Source organism: Chaetura pelagica, unplaced genomic scaffold (assembly GCF_000747805.2).
Source record: "Chaetura pelagica isolate M959 unplaced genomic scaffold, ChaPel_1.0 scaffold275, whole genome shotgun sequence".
In the NCBI taxonomy this organism is placed as follows: domain Eukaryota; kingdom Metazoa; phylum Chordata; class Aves; order Apodiformes; family Apodidae; genus Chaetura; species Chaetura pelagica.
Window position 1 is genome coordinate 4,987,510 of NW_009953486.1, and position 24,669 is coordinate 5,012,178.

Below are 24,669 nucleotides of genomic sequence, written 5' to 3' on the forward strand. Positions count from 1 at the left end.
AACAGGCTCCATGCAAGACTGGCTTCTCCAGTTGTGAGGCAGCTGTGAACCTACAGCACTTCTACTTAAATCCACAAAACCAGAGTTCCTGTGCTGGGATGGTCTGCCCTGAGATCCCACACCTCAGCCCTGAGCATGTGTGCTAAGGAGCCTGTCAAAATTCTCTTGGATCCTAAAACCATTCAGAAAACCTGAAGTGTTTGACACTCAACTAATAAAGAGTGTCCATCGAGGCATTTTCTTCATTACAAAATTTCAGATCAGTCCTTTCTTTAAGGATGGTACTTGTCAAACAGCAGGGAAGAGATTGGAAGCCTGACCCCTCCCCAAAGCCAGGTGTGCTCCACTCTCAGAAAAGGTGCAGGACAGTCTTGCATGGAATGGGAACAGTTAGTTTTTATCTGCATAAATACTGCATTCAAGAACGTGAACTGAATTTGCTTTTCACTCTATCATAAGAAGTTAAGGCAAGAGATCTTATTGCCTGCAGTTTAAAAAGCAAATGCACTGGTACCCCCAGTCCTGGTGGGTACCCTGACTGTCCAGGAGCCACCTGTTATTTGCCTCTTTAACATGAAGGACGAAGTATTGTGCTGAAGATGTGCTGGTCTTACCTGTGCAATCATCCTGGGGGAAGTTCAGCACATGTGCCCAGCATCACACTAATGAAAGATTATTCTCTTGTGTCCAAAAAGTCTTACTTACATTACTCACTGGTTGGTCTTCCTGGATAACACCTGCTGCTTTCTCTGGGCTGGAGAGGATGCTGTAAAGCTGCTCCTGCTCTTCCTGGAAATGCTCAGTGGACCTGAGCAGCACAGATCCCTTCCGTGCGGTGGGGGGAGTGGCACCACTCTGGGCAAAAAAAAAGGTTGACTTCAGTAGTTTCTAGAGCCCATTGAAGACTTCAGGTCTTAAAGGTCATACACTGCATAGGTCTTTATTTGGACAGCATGGGTCAAACTCAACCTGCTGGAGAGCTTCTGGGAGGGTGGAGGGCACTGGGTGGTGCAAGGCAGCTGCCACCTATACACCTGGCTTGGGATCTGAGCAAGAATCATCCCACATACAAAATGGGCAAGAGAAGTTTGTGGATAATTTGATAATCAATCAATTAGAGTGAACTCAACCCTGCACTGCCAGGGAGCATAAGGTGCATGGGGAGGCTCTGTGGCTCCACAGACCAGGCCCACACACACCTTTGGTGGGAGGTGATGGGATGGCTCTGGGGCCTGCTGTCTGTCCCATCCTGCTCACCTGCAGAGGCTGCAGTGACATGTAGAGGAAATGTGGTGCCATTCACTCTCCCCAAGCATGGTATCAAGAGCAAGATCATATAACAGGATGGTGCAGTGGTAGATACAATCAACACGTTACCCACACCCTGGGTGCTTCATGGTTACATGACCTAATCTCTTGCATCTTCTTGCCCAGGAGACGGGTTGTGTGGGTGACATTTAGTGCCTTTTTGTATATGCACAAGTGACTTCTGTAAACATTGAAATCTTCCTGATAAAATGACACAAAGCACATTTCCTGGTGGACAAACCAAGGTAGAGAGGCTGACACTCTGATACTGAGAGTTCACCTGTGCTCTGGAATTCAGTAACAGTAAAACTTAAAGCGTTCATCAGAAACACACCAAATTTAAGACACATTTATCTAAATGTCTAACAAATTCAAAGGAGAACTGTTTTAGGTTTTGAACTTCCCTAAAATACATGTTTTTCTGCCAAGTTTTACAAAAAGCAAACAGGGAAATGCTAGAGTTTACCTTAAGGTCTATTCTGAGGTGGTACAGGAGGGGCTGGGGCAGGACTCACCCGTGCGAGCAGGGACCCCCGGCGCTGGGCAGAGGGGACATCATACACCTCACTCCTGATGTTTGGGACTGAAGCCCGGGACGCTCTCGGAAGGGTAAGCAGGTGCTTTTAGGGAAAAAAAAAACCCAGACACAATCAATAACGAGAAAGCTGCAGTGAACAGTGAGCTCAGAACACCTCCGAAAACTCAATTAATGGACTAGGCCACCACTAGGGTAATGACTCTTAAGTGACTAAAAACCTTTCCACTTTTCACTGATGGTGATAGACAAGAACTGACCTGACAGGCAAGCACGGTATGTTTTCCCCATAATTCTCCTTTGACAGCATTTCTGGTTTTTTTTCAGGTAAGAATTGGCACATACAAATCAAACATGATCTGTTTTACCAACCAAGGGAGGGAGATGATTTGGAGAAAATCCAGCTTCAATTATCACTTAAATCTTTAGACTGCCCAAAAGCAGAACCAGCAAAAAATAAAGTGGGGGAATTTCTACTTCTCCAGTCTCACAGAGTCATTAGGTCAAGCCACATTCAGTGGGAGTAAGAGCAGCAAAAAGGTGCAAGCTGAGATGCTTTATTCTGTAGTTATGAACAACTGCCTCATTTGGAAGCAGTAAACACAGTTACCTTGATATCCTGTACAGCTCCATAACCACAGAAGTCTGAGATGGGAATTACATTCTTTAGGTCACTTATGGACCAATTCTCCTGTTTGCTTAAAACATCATTTTCAAAGTTATAACCAGATCTGTGGGGCAATTAGTTTGGATGCCAGAACCTCAATGTTGGGAAGGGACTTTCTAAAACAAATCAACACTAAAAACATAGTGTTTTGTTTATTCAGCATGGGTTCAGACTGGCTCTACACAACTAGTTTTAAAAGGAATACTGTAAACTGCTGACCCACAGAAACAGCACTGTGCTACAGTCATTTTTTAAAATTGGAGGCGAGTGTTACAGTGACTAAATTTAGGGGAAACATGCTAGAGGAACAAGAGTCCAGCTTTACAACTGCTTGCTTTGTCAAAGCTGTTGGCTCTCATCTGAAGAAAGAGGAGTGACCAGAAAGCCCCTCAGCATGCTGCAGGATGAGCCACCTGGCTTGCAGACACAGAAGAGACCTCCCTTAGGTGAAAGGGTAAAAGATAAGCAGCACCAAGAAAGGCATCCTTAGCCCATGTTTGTTTTCAGATCTTACTCAGTATACAGCAAAAAGGAAACTCACTGAATATCCTATCTTACTACCACTTCAAGAACAAAATGTTTTAAAATATTTCCAGTCACAGTAAAGCAAGAAGGTGCTCAGTGTATCAGGCAATAAAGAAACGATGAGGCTTTTCTACAGTGTGAAAGCACACAGGCTTGGGAGGGATTTTGTTTTGTTTTATTGCTTTCAATTAGCTCCCTCAAAGACTTAAAGTGGCTTTACCCAGCTGCTGGGAGGACAGCTGAGCATGCCAGGAACTTTGCCAGTTGTCCCACAGGATGAGCAGGGGCAGCCCGAGTGCTGTGGTTGGTTCTGCCCTCGCACAGGCTGCTCACCCTGAGCCTCCCGTGCATCTGTGTAGGCCTGGGTACAGTTGGTGTAGGAGCAGCTGTGACGTTGGGTAAGAGACAGCTCAGGCAAATCATAAATAAATAATAAAAGCAGGCTAGGACTGTTTTTTTTTTTCTTCTTTCTCTATTAGAGTAAAAAGGCTTAGGTATATAAACCCATAAAATGACAGAGACAGGAATAGCCACAGAGCTCTTCTGTTGGGCCATTCATTAGCTAAAGAACAACAGATGACATTTTCTGCCCCATTTGCTGGCACAACATGGAAGAGTTCTATCAACCTTGTGTTTAATTTGCCTGCTTTGGGGTTATGAATGTGGAGACATCAGATCACAGCAAGCGCAAAAGGGATTTTTGTAGCTATTACTCAGTGAGCTTGCAGTTATGGTAGCTGCTCACAAAGGCTGGATGTGCAGCTGCAGCGATGAAAATTAGGTTTCAGTCACCAGAGATGCACAGGGTTTGTGTTTTCCATGCACCCACAGAAGGAACCAGCATCTCCATTGCCATAATTTGCCTTTAGGCACAGCAGGAGGAGAAGTGGCCAACTGAGCCCCATAAATCAAATTATCATTAAATCAGCCCAAAAGCATAGATCAGGGCTGATTTATTTATTTTTTTCCTTTTTAAATTAACATTTCTATTCCATGTATGAAAATCATTCTAAAGATCCAACCAGGGCTAAAGAGCTCATGGGACTGAACAAAAACTTGAACTCCCTCCACACCAGCTCCGTTTACCTTTCATTAGAAAAGATTTCCCCTTCATTTTTTGGGGAAGAAAGCACAAGTTTTTTATGTTAAGACACTTGATGCAACCTGGTCCAGTGGAAGGTGTCCCTGCCATGGACAATATCCCCTCCAAAGCCTTCTATGATTTAGTCAAATTACGTTTCACTTCCATGTCTCATTTGAATGCCAAACACAAGGAGCAGGGAGAAAGAAGAGGCCAGGCAGCAATAATGAAACCCTGGCAAGTCGGGTTTGCAATTCTCCTCTGTAATTGGGGGCTGCTCTCATCCCATATACCCTGAGCACTGTCTGAGCAGCAGAAGAAATAGACTGGGAGAGAAACTGATTCAGGCCACACAGCCAAAGTCCATATCCTCCAGCACATCTGAAGCAAGTGCTACTACTTTGTGCAAGCAGCGTGACAACCTTCTGCAGAAGAGAGAACCAGCAGCACTCTGAGCTTGCTGAGATGCTGCAAATAGATACTAGACCAAAGGCAGCAATCACACAAAGGGTGATTTTTTTTTTTATTGCTATGAATCCTCTTCCTGTGCAGATGGATACGAAGACCTCACATGTGCCCAGAGACCTCTGGATGGACACACGTTGTAGACTATTGGAGGAGAAAGTTCTGTGTCTTGTTATTTTAACTTTGGGGTAGGTTTGTAAATAATTTATAGTTTTTTCCAAACAAATGGTATACTCTTTACTTCCTGCCCTATTTTACAGCTGCTTTAAACTGTCAAAAAAGTGAGGGACTACAGAGTATAGAGACTCTCATCTGGTGCCCAGAGCAGCATTTCTCACATAATGCTATAAACTGTAGCAGAATTGATGGGAATTTCCTAAACACCATTTATTTGAACAGCTTTGCTGCAAATTCCCCTGAAATGCTAAGGCCATTAGCCTTTACAATGTTCCCACTCGTAATGATTGTTTTAACAATAACATTTGTTACTTTTGTGGCTGCTTATATTAGTACCTGGTTTGTTGAGCTTCGGGTCCTTTCACTGAGCAGCTGTGCAGCCAAGGCTGGTACCTGGTACATTCCTGGGGCAGGCAGGGTACAGACCCTCGCTGGAGATTTAACCCACCCTTCCATCTTCTCATAGGTAGATGATGACACAGCAGGCTTGGGGAGGGAGGGCACCTGGTAGATGTTTTGCTGGCCTGCTGGGGACTCCGCCAAGTCGCCGCGGGCAGGAGGCGGCAGTGGGAGAGCCTGGCAGGCAGTGAGGAGCTGCAGGCGGTTTGCAGGGGCCAGGCCCTGCCTGCCATGCAGGGAACATTTCCACCAGCCCTCGCTGCCAATGACGTGTTGGTCCAGGACAGTCAGGATGTCCCCCTTGCGGAAGGCCAGCTCATCCGAGCACTCCGCCTTGTTGTCGTACAGCGCCTTGGCCAGGGTGTTCTGCAGAGAAAACACACCCCGACGCACTGTTACACCAACCAACATCAGCATTACTTGTCAGGTCAATGTTTATGTCCACCTTCATTTCCATTTCATTCAAGTCCACAGGTTTACACATTAAAAAAAAACCCCAGCATCTCTCAGAGCATTAGTTTCAGAGAGTTAACTGTTTGCAGCCTGTCTGCTACACTCCCCCCAAGGCTCTTGCACAACATTGTTAATGTTCATTACTTGTACTTTACAAACATCCCCGTACAAAAAAAAAATAGGTGATATTTTCCCCACTGGCATTCTGTGAATTCTTTGACAGAAGCTGCAAAGAAAATGCATCAACCATCCAAAAATAAAACTCGTGCCTCCTTGCCTGCTATCCAAGTTATCTGAGCTTCAGCTGCACGTGAGAAAGGCTGTTTCTTATCTGATTTTAAAAAGTTGCTTATTTTCCTTTATTTCCTCCCCCCTTCAATAGCCTCATGAAGACAGACCTCAAGTAACATCAGCACTAAGGGGGTTAATAAACACCCAGTGATAACACCAGTGCTGAAGGGCAGTGGTGGGCTGCAGTCCTTCTGAAGACCTAGACTCCAGCTACCTGTGTTCATGTCTACCCCAGACTAGAAAGCTCCCTACTCAGAGCATCCCAGGCTAATTACTTGTGTGACATATAAGTAATGCTCAAGGGAAAAAAAATAAATCTAATGATGCATACAGTGTCACCAAGAAAACAGCTCTGATGGATGGCGAGTCTTCATGGCAGGTCTGTGCCATTTGTGAGCTTATCTTCAGGGAAACATGCCCAGATCCCCAACACAAAGACATAACCTGTATCTGAGTACTTCAGTATATCTGTCAGCATCTTCAGAGTGCTCTTAGTGTTTTTTGTTTGTGTTTTTTTTAAGAGAAAATCAAAGAAGAAGAGTGACTTTCCTAAGAGCACAGACAATCTGAGATACACCAAATATTCGTATTTCCCAGCTTCTTCCCCACAGAGAGGCCCTGCCTGTCTCAGGTGCAGCCTGAAAATTTCCCGAGTGTGTAAATCACCACACTGTATTTTTAGCATGTTTACATTGGGTATTTGCTTACTCGTTACAAGATGACAGTTAAAAGAATGAAAAATAGTAGCAGCAGGTAGCTCTGTTCACCTGAGGCATTTGTGCAAGGGGCAGAGCTGTGGACAGAGGGGTTTTCAGTAGAAGATACAATTTGCTTTCAGCTTTAGGATGAGACTGACTGCTTCCCCAACAGCAGGACACTGGCTGTGCGCCAGCAGTAGTTTCTTATCAGAAAGTGCAAGTAGTGTCCAAAGAGATAGCACTCAAATAGGAAACATGATGCCTTGTATTTTTGTCCAGAGCATTTGCTGTAAAGCAACAGCTGGCCTGAAACTGCAGCAGGAGAAAACCAATTTGTCAGCTCAGCTGATGGAAGTCAGAGTGCACAGCTCTTTGGCAGGGCAGCCACGAACAATGGCCCTTTCATGACAGATGAGCTTGGACATCAGCAGCTGCCAGGGATGCACAACAGCCCCATTTGCCTTATGCCCCAGCCTGGTTAAAACAGTCATCTTGCCATAACCATGGGAGTCTGCTTTCCCTCTGGACAATGCCAAGTGCTCTGAACCACCTGTGCAGAGGTCAGGCCTCCAGGAACCCCAGCAGAGTCCAGCCCGGGGAAGACTTGGGCTTCACATGGTGTTGCAATTGCAAAACCAAAAAAAAAAATCACTTTGTCTAATATTAATCAGTAACACTTCTAGACCTTGCTTTCAACATACAGATTTGCTGAAAGACAGACCCCCTTCTTCAGAGCTGGGGAGGCAGGACAGAGGGATGCTCTCCCCCTTCTGCAAAACAAGATGTGAAGGGCCTTATCCAGGCAGACGCAGGAAGCAGGGGCAGAGCCAGGAAGCCTGAACTCAGGAACTGAGCCCGTGTCTAGTGCATTATAAAACAAGACCATCCTTCCCAGTTGCACCAACACAAACAACAGGAAAAAATTAGTTCACAGTGTGGTTTTAAAAGGCATCTAAATGCTGACATTTCCCCAGCTAATTCTCTCTTGTGGGAACAGCACAATAAACACACGACTGTGCCTAATTCTTTAATCAATGTATTAAACTACACAAGTCTAATTTAAAAACTTGTTTTAGAGTAAATATGCTGATTTCCACTAGATCAGAGTTTGGCCTGTACATGAGTGAGAATTTCTGCAAATAATTGTAGACTACAACCTAAGTAACATGGAGTGAGGAGGTACCCTTCCCACCAGGGGGAAGGAAGTTCAGCAGCAATAAAACTTGGCTGCAGCAGGTATTAGAAGGACAAGTAATTGCAACTATTCTCTCATCTCTTTTCCTAAACATCACTGGGTCTGCTTTGCTGCCAAAAGAGTGAAGCAAGAGAACAGCCAGGTCAATGAAAGCAACAGGGCTAAGATGCACTCAGCAGCAAAGCTATTCCACAAAAAGGTTGTCAAAGTTCAACTGATCAACATTTCATTTGACAAAGTCATGTGGGTATATTCAGGGGCACCCACATGGAATTAAAAGATTAAAAATTTAAGTTAAACTGTGAAAGTAAAAAACCTTTTCAACAGAGAGGTGTCTTCCCTGAGGCCCAGCACACGTTCCTTGGGTTTTGCCAATGGAGCTGTGCAAACATCCCAGGGCCAGTCACCCACAGCCAGATACCAATTCAAAGCAGAACACAGTGATTCAAATTCTGAAAAGTGGTCTCCAGTTTGTGGGGCTCAACTATGGCTTGTGGCCTCACATTTGTAGGAAACACAAATACCCAGGAACTGCTGAAATAACTGCAATTGCAAGCCAAGCAGGGGATATTGAAAAAAAAATAGTTGCAGGACACCAGGAAACATGACTTAACAAGACCAACAAATCATCTCACAAATAGACATCTGTTCATAGATCATGTCTTATACCATCTGTAGGGCTGGAACAAAAAAAAAAATAAATAAATAGAGAAGTGATGGAGAAAGGCCCCAAGCTCCAGGCTATTGAACATGAGTGAACCAAAATACTGCCAGACCTCTGCAGGACACAGTGGAGCTCAGACAGCAGAAGGAAAAAAGAAGAAAGAAAAGTAAAGGTTCTTCCCTCTAAGGCAGTGCTAAATTAAAGTCCAAGTGTCAGGACACATGGTTAGTACTATAGAGTTGGAGAACAAATCTTTTCCATCCACTTGCAGTTCCAGCATTAAGTGCACAGCATAAGTGCACAGCAACATCATTCTAACGGGAGGTTTATGGCAGGTGAGTGTTTGATCCAACAGCAGAGACAGCTAAAGCTGACCCAGTCCCTCTCCAGTTGTGTGGAGTGAGGTAATTGTAGCACAGGCTCTGGCTCATCTAGCATGGGGCTGTTTGTCAGAGATCAGGCACTATCTGTGCTTTCAGCTGTCTAGGACATATGTGAGGAATCACTGTGGCAGCCCCTTTCTCTCATGTAAGCAGAAGCATCTCTGACCTGCCATTAACCATAAACAAGCACTGCATTCCCAGGGTTGCAGGGACCTCACTGCCTGGCTGGGCTTTGGGGCAGTGGGATCTGCACTGTTTCTTTCCTACCAGAGGAGAGGAAACTGACTGTCCAACACTATTATCCACAACATGCCATCCAGGGCCTGCTGTGTCTAGTTCTGTGTCATTTCATGCAATCCCATTAATATGTCCTTACAGTAACCAACATGTAATAAATAATAAGCAACACAGATGAGATCAAAGTGCTTTCCCTTATTTGACATTTGTTGCTTCTTCCCTGTCAGCAGCTCTGAAAAAATTCTCCTAAGACAAAGAACACCTTAAAAGCCCCATGAGAAAGCACCTTGGCAGACAGTGCTGCTCCTCTCCCCTCACTGAGCAGATTTGAACAGCATGATGACAGAGCACAGACTTAGGGAACAGAGGTTGCATCCTCTGTAACAGCTTCCTGAGGCACTGTTCTCCCCCTGCAGAGTCCATGACCTCGTTGGAGCAATGCAAATTACTCACATACCGACTGGATTTACAGGGTAAGACCTCTGGTGACACACGTTCAGTTAACTTAGGTGTGAAGAAAAGCTCTCAAGTAGCTGGACCGACCTCATCTCCTTTTGTGGGACTGTAGATCAAATGTTAAGATAAATCAGACTTTTTGCATCTTCCTAGTTGGATTCTTATCCAGCAAGGCTTCCACTGCAAAACTTAACAGCCCCTGGGAGTCTTCAGCATGAAAGCTGTCAACTCATGTTTATTAATGGAAAGATGGAAAATTTTAATTACTAGTCAGTAAAGCTGGTAATTATACAATTCTATAAAAACTTCTATAACCTTAAAATGGGAGTACTCACAGACTGACATCTGTGCTCTATATAACAATAAATATTTATGAAAAGGCAAAACCCCCCACTATTACCAAGACCTCCTGATCCCTCTCCAATCCAAATCCCCCTCCTCAGCCTATAGTACTATGCAACAGAAAAAACCCTCACCCTCATAAAATACACGCAAATGTTGATAGAAAAACCCTTCACAATGATAAGATGATCTTGTCTGCATGTCTGCCAAAATAATTCCTGTACTCCCCTCTTCCAACACAGTTTGTATTTGGAAACTCCAGTTCATTACTATGTACTATTTCATATTATCCACAGATACTAGAGTACTTCACAGCATTTCTAATAATGATAACTATTATTATTAATATATTGTATTAAATTTGCTTCTTAAAAGACCTATTTAAATAATCTAAAGAAAAAAAAGACTTACTAATCATGGGAGTTTTTGTGGATGAAGAGAAATCTTTATCAGCTGCATTTTGCAGATAAAAAAAATATCTGTAAGCACTTTTACTACAGGAAACTGGGACTTCATGTTTGAGAAGGAAAAGATACAACTAAAGGCAGCCGGTTGTGTTTGCTAAACAGTTTTGTTCATGCATCAATGACACCCTCTGACATGTTTACAGAACTGTTTCCAGTTAATCTCTTCACCTCCTAAGAAAGCTGAAGAAATAAACATTCTCCATTGCCTCAATAGCTGGGAACATGCTTCCCAGAGAATTCCCTTTTAATTGGTAGACCAAGTGGAGTCGATTTAAGTTTTGCCCAGTTCAGTTAATTGTAGAGAGAGCTCTCATGGGCAACATTCACAGGAAAAAAAAGAATTTACCTTAAGTGCTCACATATGCGTGCAGATGGAAGATGCCTTCCTTCCTTCCTGGGGTTTGCACAGTCCACTTGATGTGCAACACCTTCTGTGACTTGCAGAAGGTCTTTCTACTGTATTTTTTGTTTGTTTGTTTGAATATGTTGAAAAGTTAGGTGTTCTGGCCATAAAGTTTCAGATCTTCTTGTACAAGCTTCAACAAGGAATAGATGTAAGGATGTGCTTTTATTGCCTCTTCAAAGAGTTAATGGATTTTTAGAGGGTTGAACCAGGTGCTAATCAACAGGTTTTAAATTCTAAATGGTGAAGTGCACTTTTGATAAATAAAGAAGAGCCACTTTTTAAACTTCAGGCAGAACCACTTAGAAATTGTGCAGCTTCACTTCCCAGAGCTGCTGGGGTGGGAATCACAGGCCAGTTCTGTTAACTTTCCCCAAACACAGTTAATCAAATTCTAGCTGTGTTAAAACCAACAGAAACCCCCACTGTTTCCAGTGTGATCAGGATTTCATTCCCATTCACAGCATTTTTGTGTGTGTGGTCTTATGCCCAAGTTCAAGGAAAAATAAACTGCTATTTCCTGATATTTAAAAAACCGAGTATCTGGGCGTCTGGGTTTTGGTTCCTCCTACTATCCAAAACTTTTTTTTGCCCATATGCTCCAAATTACTTCACTACAAGACTTAGAAAAAAACAACAAACAAAAAGTATCTTCATTACATTTTACCACAGCGTTTATTTCCAGGCGTGGCTTTAAACACACAGAAGGCTGCGATGAGCACGAGTTTTCTCCTCCTGCCTTTAAGCAGCGGATGCTTCAGAGACTTGCTAAAGCAGGATCCTTGCTCTCCTGCCTCCGCCTGCCCAGGGAACAGGAAGAAATTCCCAGGAGAGGACTGCAGGTTTGTCGTGTGCGGGGGCTGCGGGGTGATGCTGTTCCCGCTGCATCCATCAGCCCACCCGGCAAGTGACAAGTGACAGTGACCCAGAGGCTCAGGGCTCTGACCCATCAGGAATCAGCACCCGCCCCGCAGCTCCCAGAGGCTGCTGCTCCCTCCAGCTGCCTCATTTGGGGCAGTTATCCGCCCCCTAAAAACCCACCCAAACCAAAACACATCAATTCATTTTTAAGACCCGAGTTTCGTTCAGCTGAAATATTCACTTTTCCCCGGGAAAAGCAGGGCTGTTGTGTGTGTTTGGGTTTTTTTTTGCCCTGCCCTCACCCCAGGATGCGCTGCTGCTCCCGGGGGGGCTGCTCCGGGTCTCCCCTTCCCCGGCACTAACCCCGGGCACCCGGTGACCGCCCAGACCCTGCCCTGGGTCTCAGCTGGAAGCTCAGCCTGAAAGATTCAGTTCATTTCACAGCCAAGGAAACGCTGCTTAGCACAAAGCAAGCTGCTGCTGGGCATCTGCGCTGGGCTGGCAGCCGGGGCAAAAACATTAACCTGTAAAATGGATTTAATCCATCCACTCGTTCCCCCCTCCCAGCGCAGAGCAGCGTTTCCTAAGAACGGGCACTGCCCCCCCCTTCTGAGCTTCTGTTCTCCCAGCAAGGAACACACTGCAGGATGTGGTCAATCGCTATCCTAGAGTGCACAGGCTCATGTCACTCATTGCAATTACACGACATTTTCTTCATCAGAGAGACTCGAGTTGTTAGGACATCTGCATCACCCAGTGTCTGGTAATCGGTGTAAAACAAACAAACTCTTCTGAGATAACGTATAATGTAAATGTTAATCATTTAAGCTCATTATTTCCAAGAAAATAAGGAAAGCACGGGCCAGCCAGAGCCACTCATGGAAACCTTTTTAGGAAGGGATATTCTTGCCTAATACACATGGTACAAACCCTTACCTTTCCTAACCACGCTGCTGTTTTTGATAAAGCTTTTTTTTCAGAATGAAGCCCGTGGCCTCCATTAGCAACGTGCAAACCAGATCAACAGCACACTTCAAAACCAGCCCTGGCAGACACAGCAGACACTGCACTGCAAATTAAATAAGGGAAGCAAATACGTGAATTGCAACAGAAATAAAATAATAGAGTACTTACAGTGACCTTCATTTTGTTGTCTCCTAGTTCCTTGTTACTCCATCACCTGGGGAGGAGGGTGTGCTCTCCCCCAGCCCTTTCTCTTCAAGTTCTGCTGGGTGGAGGAGGCAGGAGCACTCAGGCTCTGGCTGGAAGCCTGGAGAGCAAATGCCCAGCCTCCTTCCAGCCCCTGCTGCATTTACTGGGAGCCCCAGAGGGGAGCAGCTATTGGGAAGGAAGGGAGCTAATTAGGTAGCACAATTAACTGCAGGGTACAATTGGCCTGCAGCTGCTGGTGCTAATGAGGGGCTGGTGTGGGACACACAGATGTCCCTCCCGCAGAGACCCTGGGGAAATGCCTTGTCTGCTCTTGCATCTTAACAGGACAACACGGGGAAGGGGGGATGAACCAGAAAGGAAGGGCTGGATTTTGAAGCATTTTTTGCAGTTTCATTTTTTACTCCTGGTTTTGTTGTTGTTACTTAAAAGGAGTTTGATATTCTTTCAAATTTTCATGCTCAAGTCTCTAGAAAGCTGAGCAAATCTCCTTTGTGGCCACAGAAGTCTGCAAAATAATCTCACTGTTCAGAGGCAGCAAACCCGGGGAGAGCTAAACATCAGCTGCAAGTTAAGGGCTTTGTTTCTTTAATTATAAAAAATAAATAAATCTTTACTATTATTAAATAAGTGTTATTGAAAATTGCTCACAGTTGCTAATTTGCTCAGCAACACCTCTGCCCAGGCTGTGTTTATGCAAATGTGCAGGTTTCACAGCTTTAGCCGTGTGAGTATCTTGGGGTTTGCAAACTTTTACTGGTTTTGCCTTTGTGCCTGCTGCCTTTTCTCGGGCCTTTTCCTTCCTCTTTCCGTGGTAACTTTGAGATGAAATTAGACTCTCGCTCCCAAACCCACAATCGTGTAACTAAAAAAGCTGTGCATCTGGAATAGAAAATGCTGAATTGAAAATGCTTTCTCAACAAAATCTGCACCTCTGGGCCGGGACTAGGAGCAGACAAGCAGCTGATGCAGTTGACCAAATATGAAAGAGTTCCTGGTGTGGAGCTCATTTGAATGCCTGTGGTGCTTTGCTTTTCATCTTTTGTTTTTCCTTAATTATTTTTTAAATATGACAAGCAGCAGTGTTAGTAGTTTGAACACTCCACACAGTAGGTGGAGACCAGCCATTCGCTTATTACCCTGGAATTAATTCTTCAGGTGCTACCAGCACTTGAATCGATCCAGAAATGCAACTAATAAACAGAAATACAACTTCTGGCCACAAAACGACTTTCAAATACAATTAAATGTTCTCCTGAATTCATTGCAGACAGGATCCCTGCCGTGTCAGGGCAGGGACACCTTCTGCAGACTGTGGGAGAGCCACACTGGGGCAGGGACCCCCCCAAAGGGACTGTGTCCAATGCCAGGCACAGAGACACAGAGTGGAAGAAAACAGGCAATAATCCTAGAGCAGCACCCAGAGAGTTCTCCCCCCAGGCCCAATCTCCTGTGCCACCATCGCCTCCCTGGAGGAACTGGGATGGACTGGGCACACCCCACACAAAAATAAGGCAAGTTGAGAGTAGGAAGGGGAGGTAAGGTGTTTACTCAAGTGCTTGCTTAATTGCTTATGGTTTATTCTTCCTCAATCACTTGAAACACAGAATCACAGAATTATCAAGGCTGGAAAAGACCTCTGAGATTGAAGTTTGTGTTAACTGGCAATAAATTAAATCAGGTGAAAGTTCCCTGAGTCAAGATCATTTTGCTCATGGTTTACCTTCAAGACTTCCCCAGGAAAGCTGGGGATTGAGTCCACTTCCACCTGATTGCATCCCTGAGAACAGACCCCAGTTTTTTGTCTGAGGACCAGGGAGATGGAGAGTTCACCATTCTCTCTAGTATTTCCTCTTGGCTATTTAAGTAATTCCTTGCTCAATCTATTAGCTCTGGGAAATCCTATTTCGAAGCAGGTATTTGCTCCCAGGTGTTTCAGATGGGGACTGGGAGGTGACAGCAGGCACCCTAGAGCCAGGGGGCTGAGGGTGCACAATCCGCAGTTGCAGAGGAGCTCACGGAAACACATCTCAGGTTGTTCTTCACACAGTTGTTTATGGACAAGATGGAAATATGCACTTTAGATCAACTTAATGTGTGTTTAAAAAACACACCTATTTTTCCTTTGGCAACAGCACAAAGTTGTCAAACGGTACCAGAACTGTTTCCCAAGCACAGCCTGTCACGCTCACTGTGTTTTAAATTGCATCAAGAGGTGCAAGGTTTCCTGTGCAGGCTGTCACACGTGTATGCAACAGGGAAGAAGCAACATTTCTCTGGCTGTGCTCATATACTGAATTCATTTTCAGAAATGGTTTTCCTGGTGAAGGTGGAATAGTTGGGGCACAGTGATGACATATAGAACTTTGAGAAGTCCAGACAGTAGAAAAAAATGCATCCTTAGTATTCTTGTATTAAGTACAGCATTCAAATATTATAATAAACAGTATGGCAGGGGTAGTAGGGACCTTGTAAACAGTTCACAAATTATATAGCAGAGATAAAGTTGACTTTTTCAGTTGTTACTCAGCTGAATTTAACTGGGTGAGCTATGGCTGTATCTAAAGATCTCAGAGAACAGGACATCAGGTTGCTACCATTACATTTGTTTAGCCATTGGCAATCCATGTAAGAAAACTGGAAGTATTATACCTAGAAACAGAAACTCTCCTTTTGTATAGAAATGAAAGGTGCTCTGCATCAATTTCTGACGACTTAGCATGAAAATAGTCTTCTTTTATATTTACATGCCTCTTTGGAAAATTGTGAGTGCAAAAAAAGAACTCCTAGTGCTAGTACTAAGCTCTTTTTCCCCATTATAGTATTACCAATTTTTCAGGAGGCAGTTTATTTACAGTAAACATTAAGATCATAATCCAGGATGAAAAGAATAATTCCATTATGCTGCTTAATAGACTTGCAGACAGTAGGACAAACAAGGCACTGATTTTGAATCAAGACATCATTTTCTAACACTTAAAGCTGCAGCATTATCTGTGTACATATATAAAAAAATGTATTAGATGCAGTATGAATACACAAATAAATGTAAAAAACCCTTATGAACCAGTTCCAGACTTTGAAAATAAACAAATGTAGTATTTAAAAATGTATTCTGGTTTGTGTGCAAGGTAGGGAGATGATCTATAATGCAGCAGGTCACCTGGACTGTCACTGAAAGTCTGTGATGATAGAACCATGTCTCAAGTGTTACTACAGGATAGCAGTGAGACAGGTTTAACTCTGAAGTTTTAGTTATTATTTCACAAGGGTGTTTATTCACAGGTATTTGCTATTTGAGGATCCTACTTTATTCACAGTCCTCCTCAAGAGGACATTTCTTCCACTTAATAGTTTTGTCACAAGAAAAAGGGCAGACAGGCAGTAGGTATGTGAGCTTCATATGGAGCCCTTCGTCCATGGGGTGAGAACACTGAACGCTGCCAACACCATCAGGCATCCTGCTGAGTTCAAACACCAAACCCTGCTCCAGGAACCTTTTTTCTTAATTGTTTATATGTTGTACTAAAAAAAACCCAGACATACCTTTGCAGTTCTGTCGATTCCTGTGTTTTTATCCATTGTTGGCATTCACCTGAAGTGTTGCTTTGAGCAGCAGTTACGGCAGGACGAGGAGACTTCAGCTCTGCACAGTCACTGTGGGTTAGGAACTACGTCTCAAGAACAGACATCTGACAGCTCTATTCCTAAAAGCATTAAGGAATTCATAGAAAAGATGATCATGGCAAATAACTCCTGTGACAACAGGAAAGACTCCAAAGAGCAGAATGCAAAACAGAAAAGCTCTATTAATGTCTAAGAATTGAGAAAAACTTCTGACTGCAAGTGGAATTTTCCTTGATCTCTCTGTCACCAACTTGTCGCAATTAACCGCAGCCAGCAGTCTCACCCTTCTGTTTTGCTACATGTTCCTGTATTTCCTCTTTTAGAAATTTAACAACTACAAGAATACTACAGCCACAAGGGGCTGCACAAGGCTGGATAGGAAGAACTCCACAATCCTATCAATTCAGGATTTCAAAGCCAACATTTTTCATGCCTTTCAAAGTTGTCCCGACTTTAAGGCACCAACACAATTTTTGTTAGAAAGGGGCTTTGTGAGGACCTCACATATCCATCCCTGGGGGTGAACAACGTGCCAGACTCCTGCTGGCTGCACCAAGGCTTCAACACCAACGCTGAGGCTCCTGCCCTGTGCTGCAAGCAGAGCAGTTGTGCTGAGCACGTGAAGGGTCCCTGGCAGCCACACCAAGAACTTCCTAACCTGAACTACAATTATCTTAGCTACTTTTCCTTTATTGTACTTCAGTATTTCCCAGGATTCAGTCTCACATGGCAGCCCCAATGGACAGACTGCTTCTGTGTCCAGGAAATTGGAAGTATTGATCCTAGACCAGTACCCCCTATTAGGTAGAACGTTTGAACTCTGTTTCAATGGGTGACAAACAAGCCAGATCCCAGAAGTGGCCTTTTAGACTTTGCTTGAGCCATGTCCCAGTGACTGCCAAGGAATGCTGAAGGCCAAAAGGCAGAGAACTGTAGTTACCACTTGTCTTCAAAGTTGCTCCCACGTTGGCTTGACTCCTAATGCATTACCTGTGGCATCCCCTGGGCCTGCTTCCACGATAGCTGCTTTTTCGGAGAGGGCAGAGTAGGTTACATGACAGGTAGGTACAACAGACTGTTAGGCAGGTGACAGGGACTTTCTTGAGGACGGGATAAATCAGGAGTATGACAGGGCTCTTCTAGTGGAGCAGCTCACTGGGATGTAGCTCCAAGAGGTGCAGCAGCTGGTGAAGGGCAGAGGGTGCTGCTGCTAGGCAAGTCCAGCATGCATTAATAACTGTGGGTCAGGACTTCCCTTTTCCTTCCCACTGTGCTCTGGTTCTCCTTGTTTCCCCACCCAAAAAAGCCACCAGTAGTTTCAGAAACGTGAAGGGAGGCAGAGGAGCAGTGAAGAGGATTGCTGAGCCTAAGAAATATTTTGCACAGCTGTAGCATGTAAGAGAAAATTAAATTTCATTCTCTACCTCTTTTACAGAACCATCCTCCATTCTATCCTGTAAATCTGAAGTTGTATCTGATTCCAATTAACACAGCAGAATTCACCAAGCTTTAACATGTCCCCAAAGACACAGCCTTCCAATGTTCCCATAATTTCTCCTTTGCTAGATAGAAAGAAAAACTAAGACATTTCCTTCTTTATATATTAAACAACTTTTTAAAAGGCAATCTTTATTTAAATACAGACAAAACCTGTACCCTCATCAGCCCTTGACAAGACACTTCATCAGTGGTAATGGAAAGCTGATCCAGCAGTAAGAACAATCTTACATTAAAAAATCCTCACGAAAGCAAGTGCTGATGTTTTGTCTCAAGGAAGCCTCCCACAGGTGGAGCCCAAGTGAACTGTACAAGGATGCCTGAATGAACATGGTGAAAACTTTGCACAGGCAACGGTCTGCAAAAATAAGTAGTGACTCTTCAAACTTACAGAAGTTTAAGCACAGAGTTTCTTAATGAGTTACTTCTGTTGAACAGGGTGATATCTGGGAAACTTGGCCTATTAGCCATAACAGGGAGAAGAGTCAGTCTGCGTTTTTGAATAACTAGAAAAAAATGTAATTCAAGTGCTGTGAAACAGATGTTGAATGGACATTTCTCAATAAAATGAAACAAAGAGACATTTCTGAGGCATATATACAAAAACTAATATGCACGATTTTTGTCTTTGAGAGGATATTCAAGGTCTCTATGGCAAAATGATTCTTTCACATGCTGCAGCAGTACCACATTTTAGAGTTGCAACGTGGATACTCTTTAAAAATACAATGAATTTACTTTGAGGTCCCACTTTTTAAGATAAATTCAAAAGAAGACGAGATTTCAAGTCTGAGCTTTAATACCAGAACTAGAACACCATTTCTTGAATTCATCTGAACAATTTAAAATCCAGTTTCCAATTCTTATGGCACAAGACTGGCTCAGAATAGAAGGTCCACTTGGCCGATTACAAAAAACAAAACAATCCAGCAAAAAACCTCTGGACTAAAAGATACAAAACTGAGCTATACAAAGAATGATCAGAACTGAAGGCAGATTAAGGCTTCATTAAAATATTTGCCAAGTTCTGCTATTACTTGTGCAATCCTTTCTTAGACTTCAGAGGGATTGCACAGATACAATGCAGAGCAAAACTGGCTCATACTGCCCAGTTTGAGCAAGATACAGTCACATTATCTCTCATGGGATTTAGAAAGACAGAACAAGCTGAAGTCCTTCCTGTAAGGAGCATTTTATTCTCCCCCCTCACTCCTTGAGTATAATTAGAGATGACTTATAAAATTAATGCCACACACACTAATAAGAAAATTAGCATGGGGCAAAACTTAATCTCAGTATTTTTCTCTTTCTGCCACATTTGACAGAAGTAAAAAACAGACACAGCTCGGCTTTCATCTAGGCATCCGTTGGCAGTACAATCAATACAAGATGATAGAGTGAAGCTGGATAATCAACTGTTTGATGAAGCTGTCCTTAGTCTGTTGTTGACCTTCTGTACCAAAACCTAGCCCTGTAGTCATCACTGCAGGTCATGAAGCCAGGATTGGTGGGAGAATGGACAATGCAACGGACAATGCTGTTGTGCCCGAGAGAAAGAAGATTTCTCCGTTCAGCAGTTCTTGAATCCCAGCAGCAGAGACTTATGGTCCTTTCATCTGGAAGCAGCACATAGTCTTCTGTGTGGTTGAAGACAGCTTGTGTCCTGTGTACTTGTCGTCCACTCAAACCAGCTCCTAAATACATGCAGCAAAATATTAATCCAAACAGGATCAGTTTTAGTTTCCCAAGACTGAAGAACACGCTCCCATCAGCTTTCATTTCTGCAGTCTACAAAGAAGCCTTTTTTTTTCTCAGCTAGTTGACCAGTTCTACATACAATAGGTGAGTCAATAATAAATACTATTTTGTAATTCTATACATGGAATATTCTAAAATTTCTTAAATTACTCCAACTCTGGTGATTCCAAGAACTCAATATGAGTGCAATGACTTAAGAGCACTTTTATCTTTTGTTTTCTGTATTTGTTTATATCAGTAACTAAGGGAAAAACACCACATATAGTAAAATGCACAGATTTTTATTACCAATGACAAGTTTTGGTTTTAATATATGTATCATATGGTATATTATATGACCTACCTTGGTTATACCTTTTCTCCACACCCTTAGAATGTGTTCCATACCCAGACATTTACTTTGCAATCCACAGACCTGCACTCTGCCTGGTATTTTTGAAAAAAATTATGAAGGAGGTGCTGCACCCTGCTGGCTGAGAGCAAAACAGAGCCAGACTACAAAAAGACTATGCATCCCAAAAGCTGATGCACAAGATTCTCAATATGCTGACTCCTGATGCTTAAGTACATTGCTGCTCAACCCAAAAGCTTTCCCCTGTCACACAGCTGCTACCACATGCAAAGCTTCTACATCCCTCACCAGTTCTTAAGTCCTGCAGAGGTGAAAGGATGGTACTGTCAGCTTGCCCCAACTCTGGCTACCCTGCACACAACTGCATCCTTGGAAGAAACAACAAAACCAAAAAAGAAACAAACCAGCTGTATCCGTTTTCAGAATATTCCCATGGCTTACTAGAGTTATCTTTTGCAGGAGTCCAATGGTTAAAACAACTGCCCCAAAGCAGGTTCAGTTCTCTGAAGGAGCCAGAAATTAATTAGTTGTTACTTTTGAACCTCACAGTTTAAATTGTGCACTAGCAATAAACAGAAAAGTCCCCAAATAAAAATGATCACCAGGAAGAAATGTGATGATGCTGTTTTGCTTTAGGAATCACTGTTTCTAAAACACACTAAAGACAAAATAAAACCTAAAACCCTCTAATATCCTAGTCCTTGAGGCAGTGTTCCTTTTCACTGTTCCCTAAGTTAGCATTAACTTCCCTCCAAAGCAATGGAGTAATGATGTAAGAAAGTCTCCAAAATTTAATCAGACTAAATACATTTTCACTGACACACAAGAATCACAGCTTCTCTTCTGTAATTAGTCTATATTAAGTGTTTTCAAAGATTTGGAGCAATGTCTCCTTAAAGTAGCACTCTCTCATTGTCCTTAAGAACTACTGCTCTTCTGACAATGTTACCACCCCTGCTGTGGGTCAGCACATGGAAAATAAAGTACTTAGAAGGTCACCTGCCACATACCTGTGTATTTCACCAGTGTTCGACCAGTGGATATCTCCCATAGTTTAGCTACAGAGTCTTTTCCACTTGACAAGATATACTTTGAATTTTTGGAGAAAATAGCAGAACAGACTTCAGCTCCATCATGTGCTTTCTCAAAAGTAGTGATGCAGCGATTTGAAACTCCATCCCACAGTTTGATGCAGCCATCCTTACTTCCTGTCACATACATGTTTGCACTGGCATTGTAATTGACTGAGCAGATGGCATCAGTGTGCTGGTCTTGAGGGTTGCAAGACACAAAACACTGGAAAGTATTGATATCATAGAGTCGTAACGTAGGGTGCTGGGTGCCAACAAGTATGAAATCTCCAGAAGGATGAAAAGAAATTGAGCGCAACATCTCTGCTTCCTGTTTGAGCAAAAATACATAATTGGTGTAAGAAAGATCAAGATCTGAAATGGGAGTGTCAATTCTGGTGGCATTACAATGCTAAAAGTGTAATTATCAGCACGTGTTCTGTTTTTGCAAAATGGAAAATGCTTTCTATGGGATTGAAATAACAGGCTGCCTTTAAATGTATCACAGGTTTTGTCCAAGAGCACCTTGCGCATTTTTGGGATATTGCAGAGAAGTGACAGGAGGCTTTGTCAGCCAGTCACACACCCCAAAACCCACCACCATATAATCCCAAACTCTGCTCCAAAACAAAGAGAGTATAATTGACTACAAAGCTACCCATCTTAGATTTGGTTTAGGATAATGAAAAGCAGATAGGCTCTGCAAACTATAGGCATCTCTTATGCACAAACTCTTAACATGTAATTACCACAATGTCTGCAAATCTGTAACTGTATACTCCTGCATATCTAACCACTTGTAAACTCAGACACAATACAGCTCACTGATACCTCAAGGACTAAGACATTCAAGCTTGGGTTGTTCTGAACTGGTATTGTATCTAACCTGTATATATTTGAAGGCTCTTTTGGCAGAAGGCTTTGAATAATCAAACAATTTAAGTGTGTAGTCCCTTGAACCAGATGCTAGGATCTGTTCTGTTGGATGAAAAGCTAAACACGTAACTTCATCCACATGATCATACAGAGTCCGAATAACAGGGTGATTTTCCATGTTTTGCTGTGCTGTCTCATTCATCATGACCTACAAAGAACATCCAACAAGTCAGCGTTAGAAAGCAGAATATACCTTTGATAGAAAAAAGGCTTGATGCTTGCCAGAGTGGACAAACACCAGCTATCTGACACATGACATGTATGTTATTAATAAGGTTAAGATCCTTGTATCTTTACAAAGGTCCATTGACTTGCTCAAGGACAAATTAGTTGCAGTGGCAGAGAACTGGTGTAAACAACCGTTATCACCTACTTCATAAACAGTCTAAGCCAAAATACTGTATTGCCACCAAAATTAAGGGGAGCTGCCCCAAGTGAGAAAACTGCACCTTTTACTCACACAGGGCACTGCAGATAATTTAGTGTGCACTCTGTACAAAAGCACCCCCCACTTTTGAATTGTTGCATGATAACTGGAGAAAAAAATAAAGCAGCTAAATAAGCATAGTTTGAAACAGTTCTGAAACACAGCTCTGGAAGCTGCAGAGGCCAACAGTGGGGTCAAAAATGATGTGTGTTCATACAACACAGCAATTACCAGCAACTATTAGAAGCAAATTCTGGCTCAATTGTCTAGATGGCTGCCAGAAGTTACATGGGTATACTTGCCCTATTTCTTCTTCCTTTTCTTCAAGGGTATTTTATGAGCTGCTGTTGGAGTGGGAAATATGGTGAGACAGATATTTAGTCCAACGCTCTGAGCCAGCCACAAGGCACAGACATGGCATGAAACAGCACCTCAAGCATTCACAAAGTGGTTACGATTCAGGTCATGTTTACCTCAATGGGCATAGCACTTTTGGCCAACATTCTCTCTGTATCAAGAATTTTTATTGAGGCATCAGCAGATCCTGTAGCTATTAACTGTCCATCTCTGCTGTACGTAGCTACACGACACGGTCCTTTATGAGATGTGACATAACAAGTCTCATATTCAGAAGCCTCAGGAGACATGGTCTGTACATCTGCATCAAATTCCAAGTCAATTCCTGTGCCTGGAGCTACCGTATCTGACCGTCCAATTGCATATTGAACAGCACTGTCATCGTTCTCCATTCCTGAAAAGAGAGAAGTTGATGTACTTAAACCAGGTTAACCTTCTCCTTGGACAGAAAGGCTGTGGCCAGATCTATGCTCCAGACTTCTGGAAAGGCTACAAGTCAGGTTTAAGAGAGGCAGCCCCCACTAACAAAGCTGAGGTAGCAGAACAGGTTTAGCATTTACTGATTATTTTAATTTCTGTTTTATTGCACTGAAGGAAAAAGCCTAATCCATAACCATAAACCTTATCCCAGCATTGCAAGGGAAAATTTTTACTCCTCTTCACACCCACTCTACAGATTTTCTTTTTGTTTCTTATTTCCAGGATTCATCTACAGAACAAAGACAGTTCAGCACTGGAAGTGGTAACAGGGCAGACACAAGAATTTTCAGCCTTGTGCCCAACTGTGATCATCAACTGATCAAATGCAATGCAGAAGCTGTTGCTGCTTCCATCTACAGACTGCAAGTGTAGCATTCTAACTGCAGACAGACAAAAGGCTTCACGTATTTATACCCTTGGAACTCAACTAGTTCAGGCAGCAGAACCAGTTCAGTTGCAATACAGAGAAGACATGAGGTTATGGCTAGACCTCTTCCAGTATCTTAGCCAGCTTGTTTCAAAAGCAGCTGAGGTATTTTGACCACAGGCTGTGGCACAGATGTGCTTTCAGAAAGACAGAGAGACAGAACAGGTGATAACTTTGACTGTGAAGCTTATTTTCTTGAAACTGATAAATAAAGGCTAGTAAAGACTGCCAATGGAAGGGCTTGCTCCCCTTCCAACACTCTCAGGAAGAATCATATAGAAAATATTTCTCAAGTTGGCACAGAACTGTGTGGGTCAATTTTCTATTAAGTGTGTGGACTCAGTACTTTACTGAACCTTATTTTTTACCAGCTTGCCAGTCACCCAGGACCCTGAGCAGGTAATCTGATGTGCTGCAGAAGTTCAGATGAACAGATTTTGACAATACTCATCAGTGATCTGTTTTGCTTTTAATGCATACTAAAGGATGAAATGAAGAGCTAAAATGCCCTTCAAAAAAAGCCACAGGAGCAAAGGCTGTGTCTAAATATACAAAGCGTTATGCTATTACCAGACATAACCTTTGCATAAAATATGTCTTTTCAGTAACACTAACCCCTCAATACACAAGGATTTAAGCTAGGGATTTAGGAACTGGACTTTTATGTTAGCTTTTTATTCCAGCTTACCTAACTTAATTAGGTGCAGCAGTTGTTCAGATGGTGCACAGACTGACTGTGGTTTTATCTCATTTATCAAGCCATTGGCAATATTTATGTATCCATCATACAGCAGCTGACTAATTATCAGTTTATAAAGTTGCTGACGGTCTTTCAAACTGACTTTTGTTCTATACATTGTGAGCAAGGAATGCCTTGGAGGGGCCTGAAATAGATAAAGAAGAAAAATCACATACAAGAGAGTTGCGTGAAACAGCCACAACCTTTAAATAAAGAACATCC

General features: G+C 42.9%; 2 protein-coding genes across 2 annotated transcripts in view; both read right to left on the reverse strand.

Annotated features, from left to right (window-relative positions):
- The window catches only part of CASS4 (Cas scaffolding protein family member 4), a 17,202-nt gene extending 4,449 nt beyond the window's left edge, over positions 1-12,753 (reverse strand). Inside the window, exons 1-4 of the mRNA XM_009998644.1 lie at positions 12,742-12,753; positions 5,095-5,523; positions 1,824-1,928; positions 706-855 (exon numbers count right to left, since the gene is read on the reverse strand). Of these exons, the coding sequence (XP_009996946.1) occupies positions 706-855; positions 1,824-1,928; positions 5,095-5,523; positions 12,742-12,753 (696 nt within the window). The remainder of the gene's footprint in view (positions 1-705; positions 856-1,823; positions 1,929-5,094; positions 5,524-12,741) is intronic.
- Positions 12,754-18,882: 6,129 nt separating this feature from the next.
- Positions 18,883-24,587, reverse strand: CSTF1 (cleavage stimulation factor, 3' pre-RNA, subunit 1, 50kDa). The gene is made up of 5 exons (XM_009998645.1): positions 24,397-24,587; positions 22,918-23,195; positions 21,968-22,165; positions 21,022-21,412; positions 18,883-19,595 (listed from the first exon to the last, which is right to left on the reverse strand). The coding sequence occupies exons 1-5, from the start codon at positions 24,563-24,565 to the stop codon at positions 19,336-19,338; spliced, it is 1,296 nt and encodes a 431-aa protein (XP_009996947.1). The 5' UTR covers positions 24,566-24,587; the 3' UTR covers positions 18,883-19,335.
- Between the last annotated feature and the right edge of the window lie 82 nt (positions 24,588-24,669).

Excerpts from the sequence above, each read along its gene's own strand:
- CSTF1 (XM_009998645.1), bottom strand. The coding sequence starts at position 24,565 with ATGTATAGAACAAAAGTCAGTTTGAAAGACCGTCAGCAACTTTATAAA. Across the intron at positions 22,166-22,917 it reads AAAGTGCTATGCCCATTGAG|GTCATGATGAATGAGACAGC; the intron begins GTAAACATGACC and ends TGTTCTTTGTAG. Across the intron at positions 21,413-21,967 it reads GAGCCTTCAAATATATACAG|GAAGCAGAGATGTTGCGCTC; the intron begins GTTAGATACAAT and ends TTGCTCAAACAG.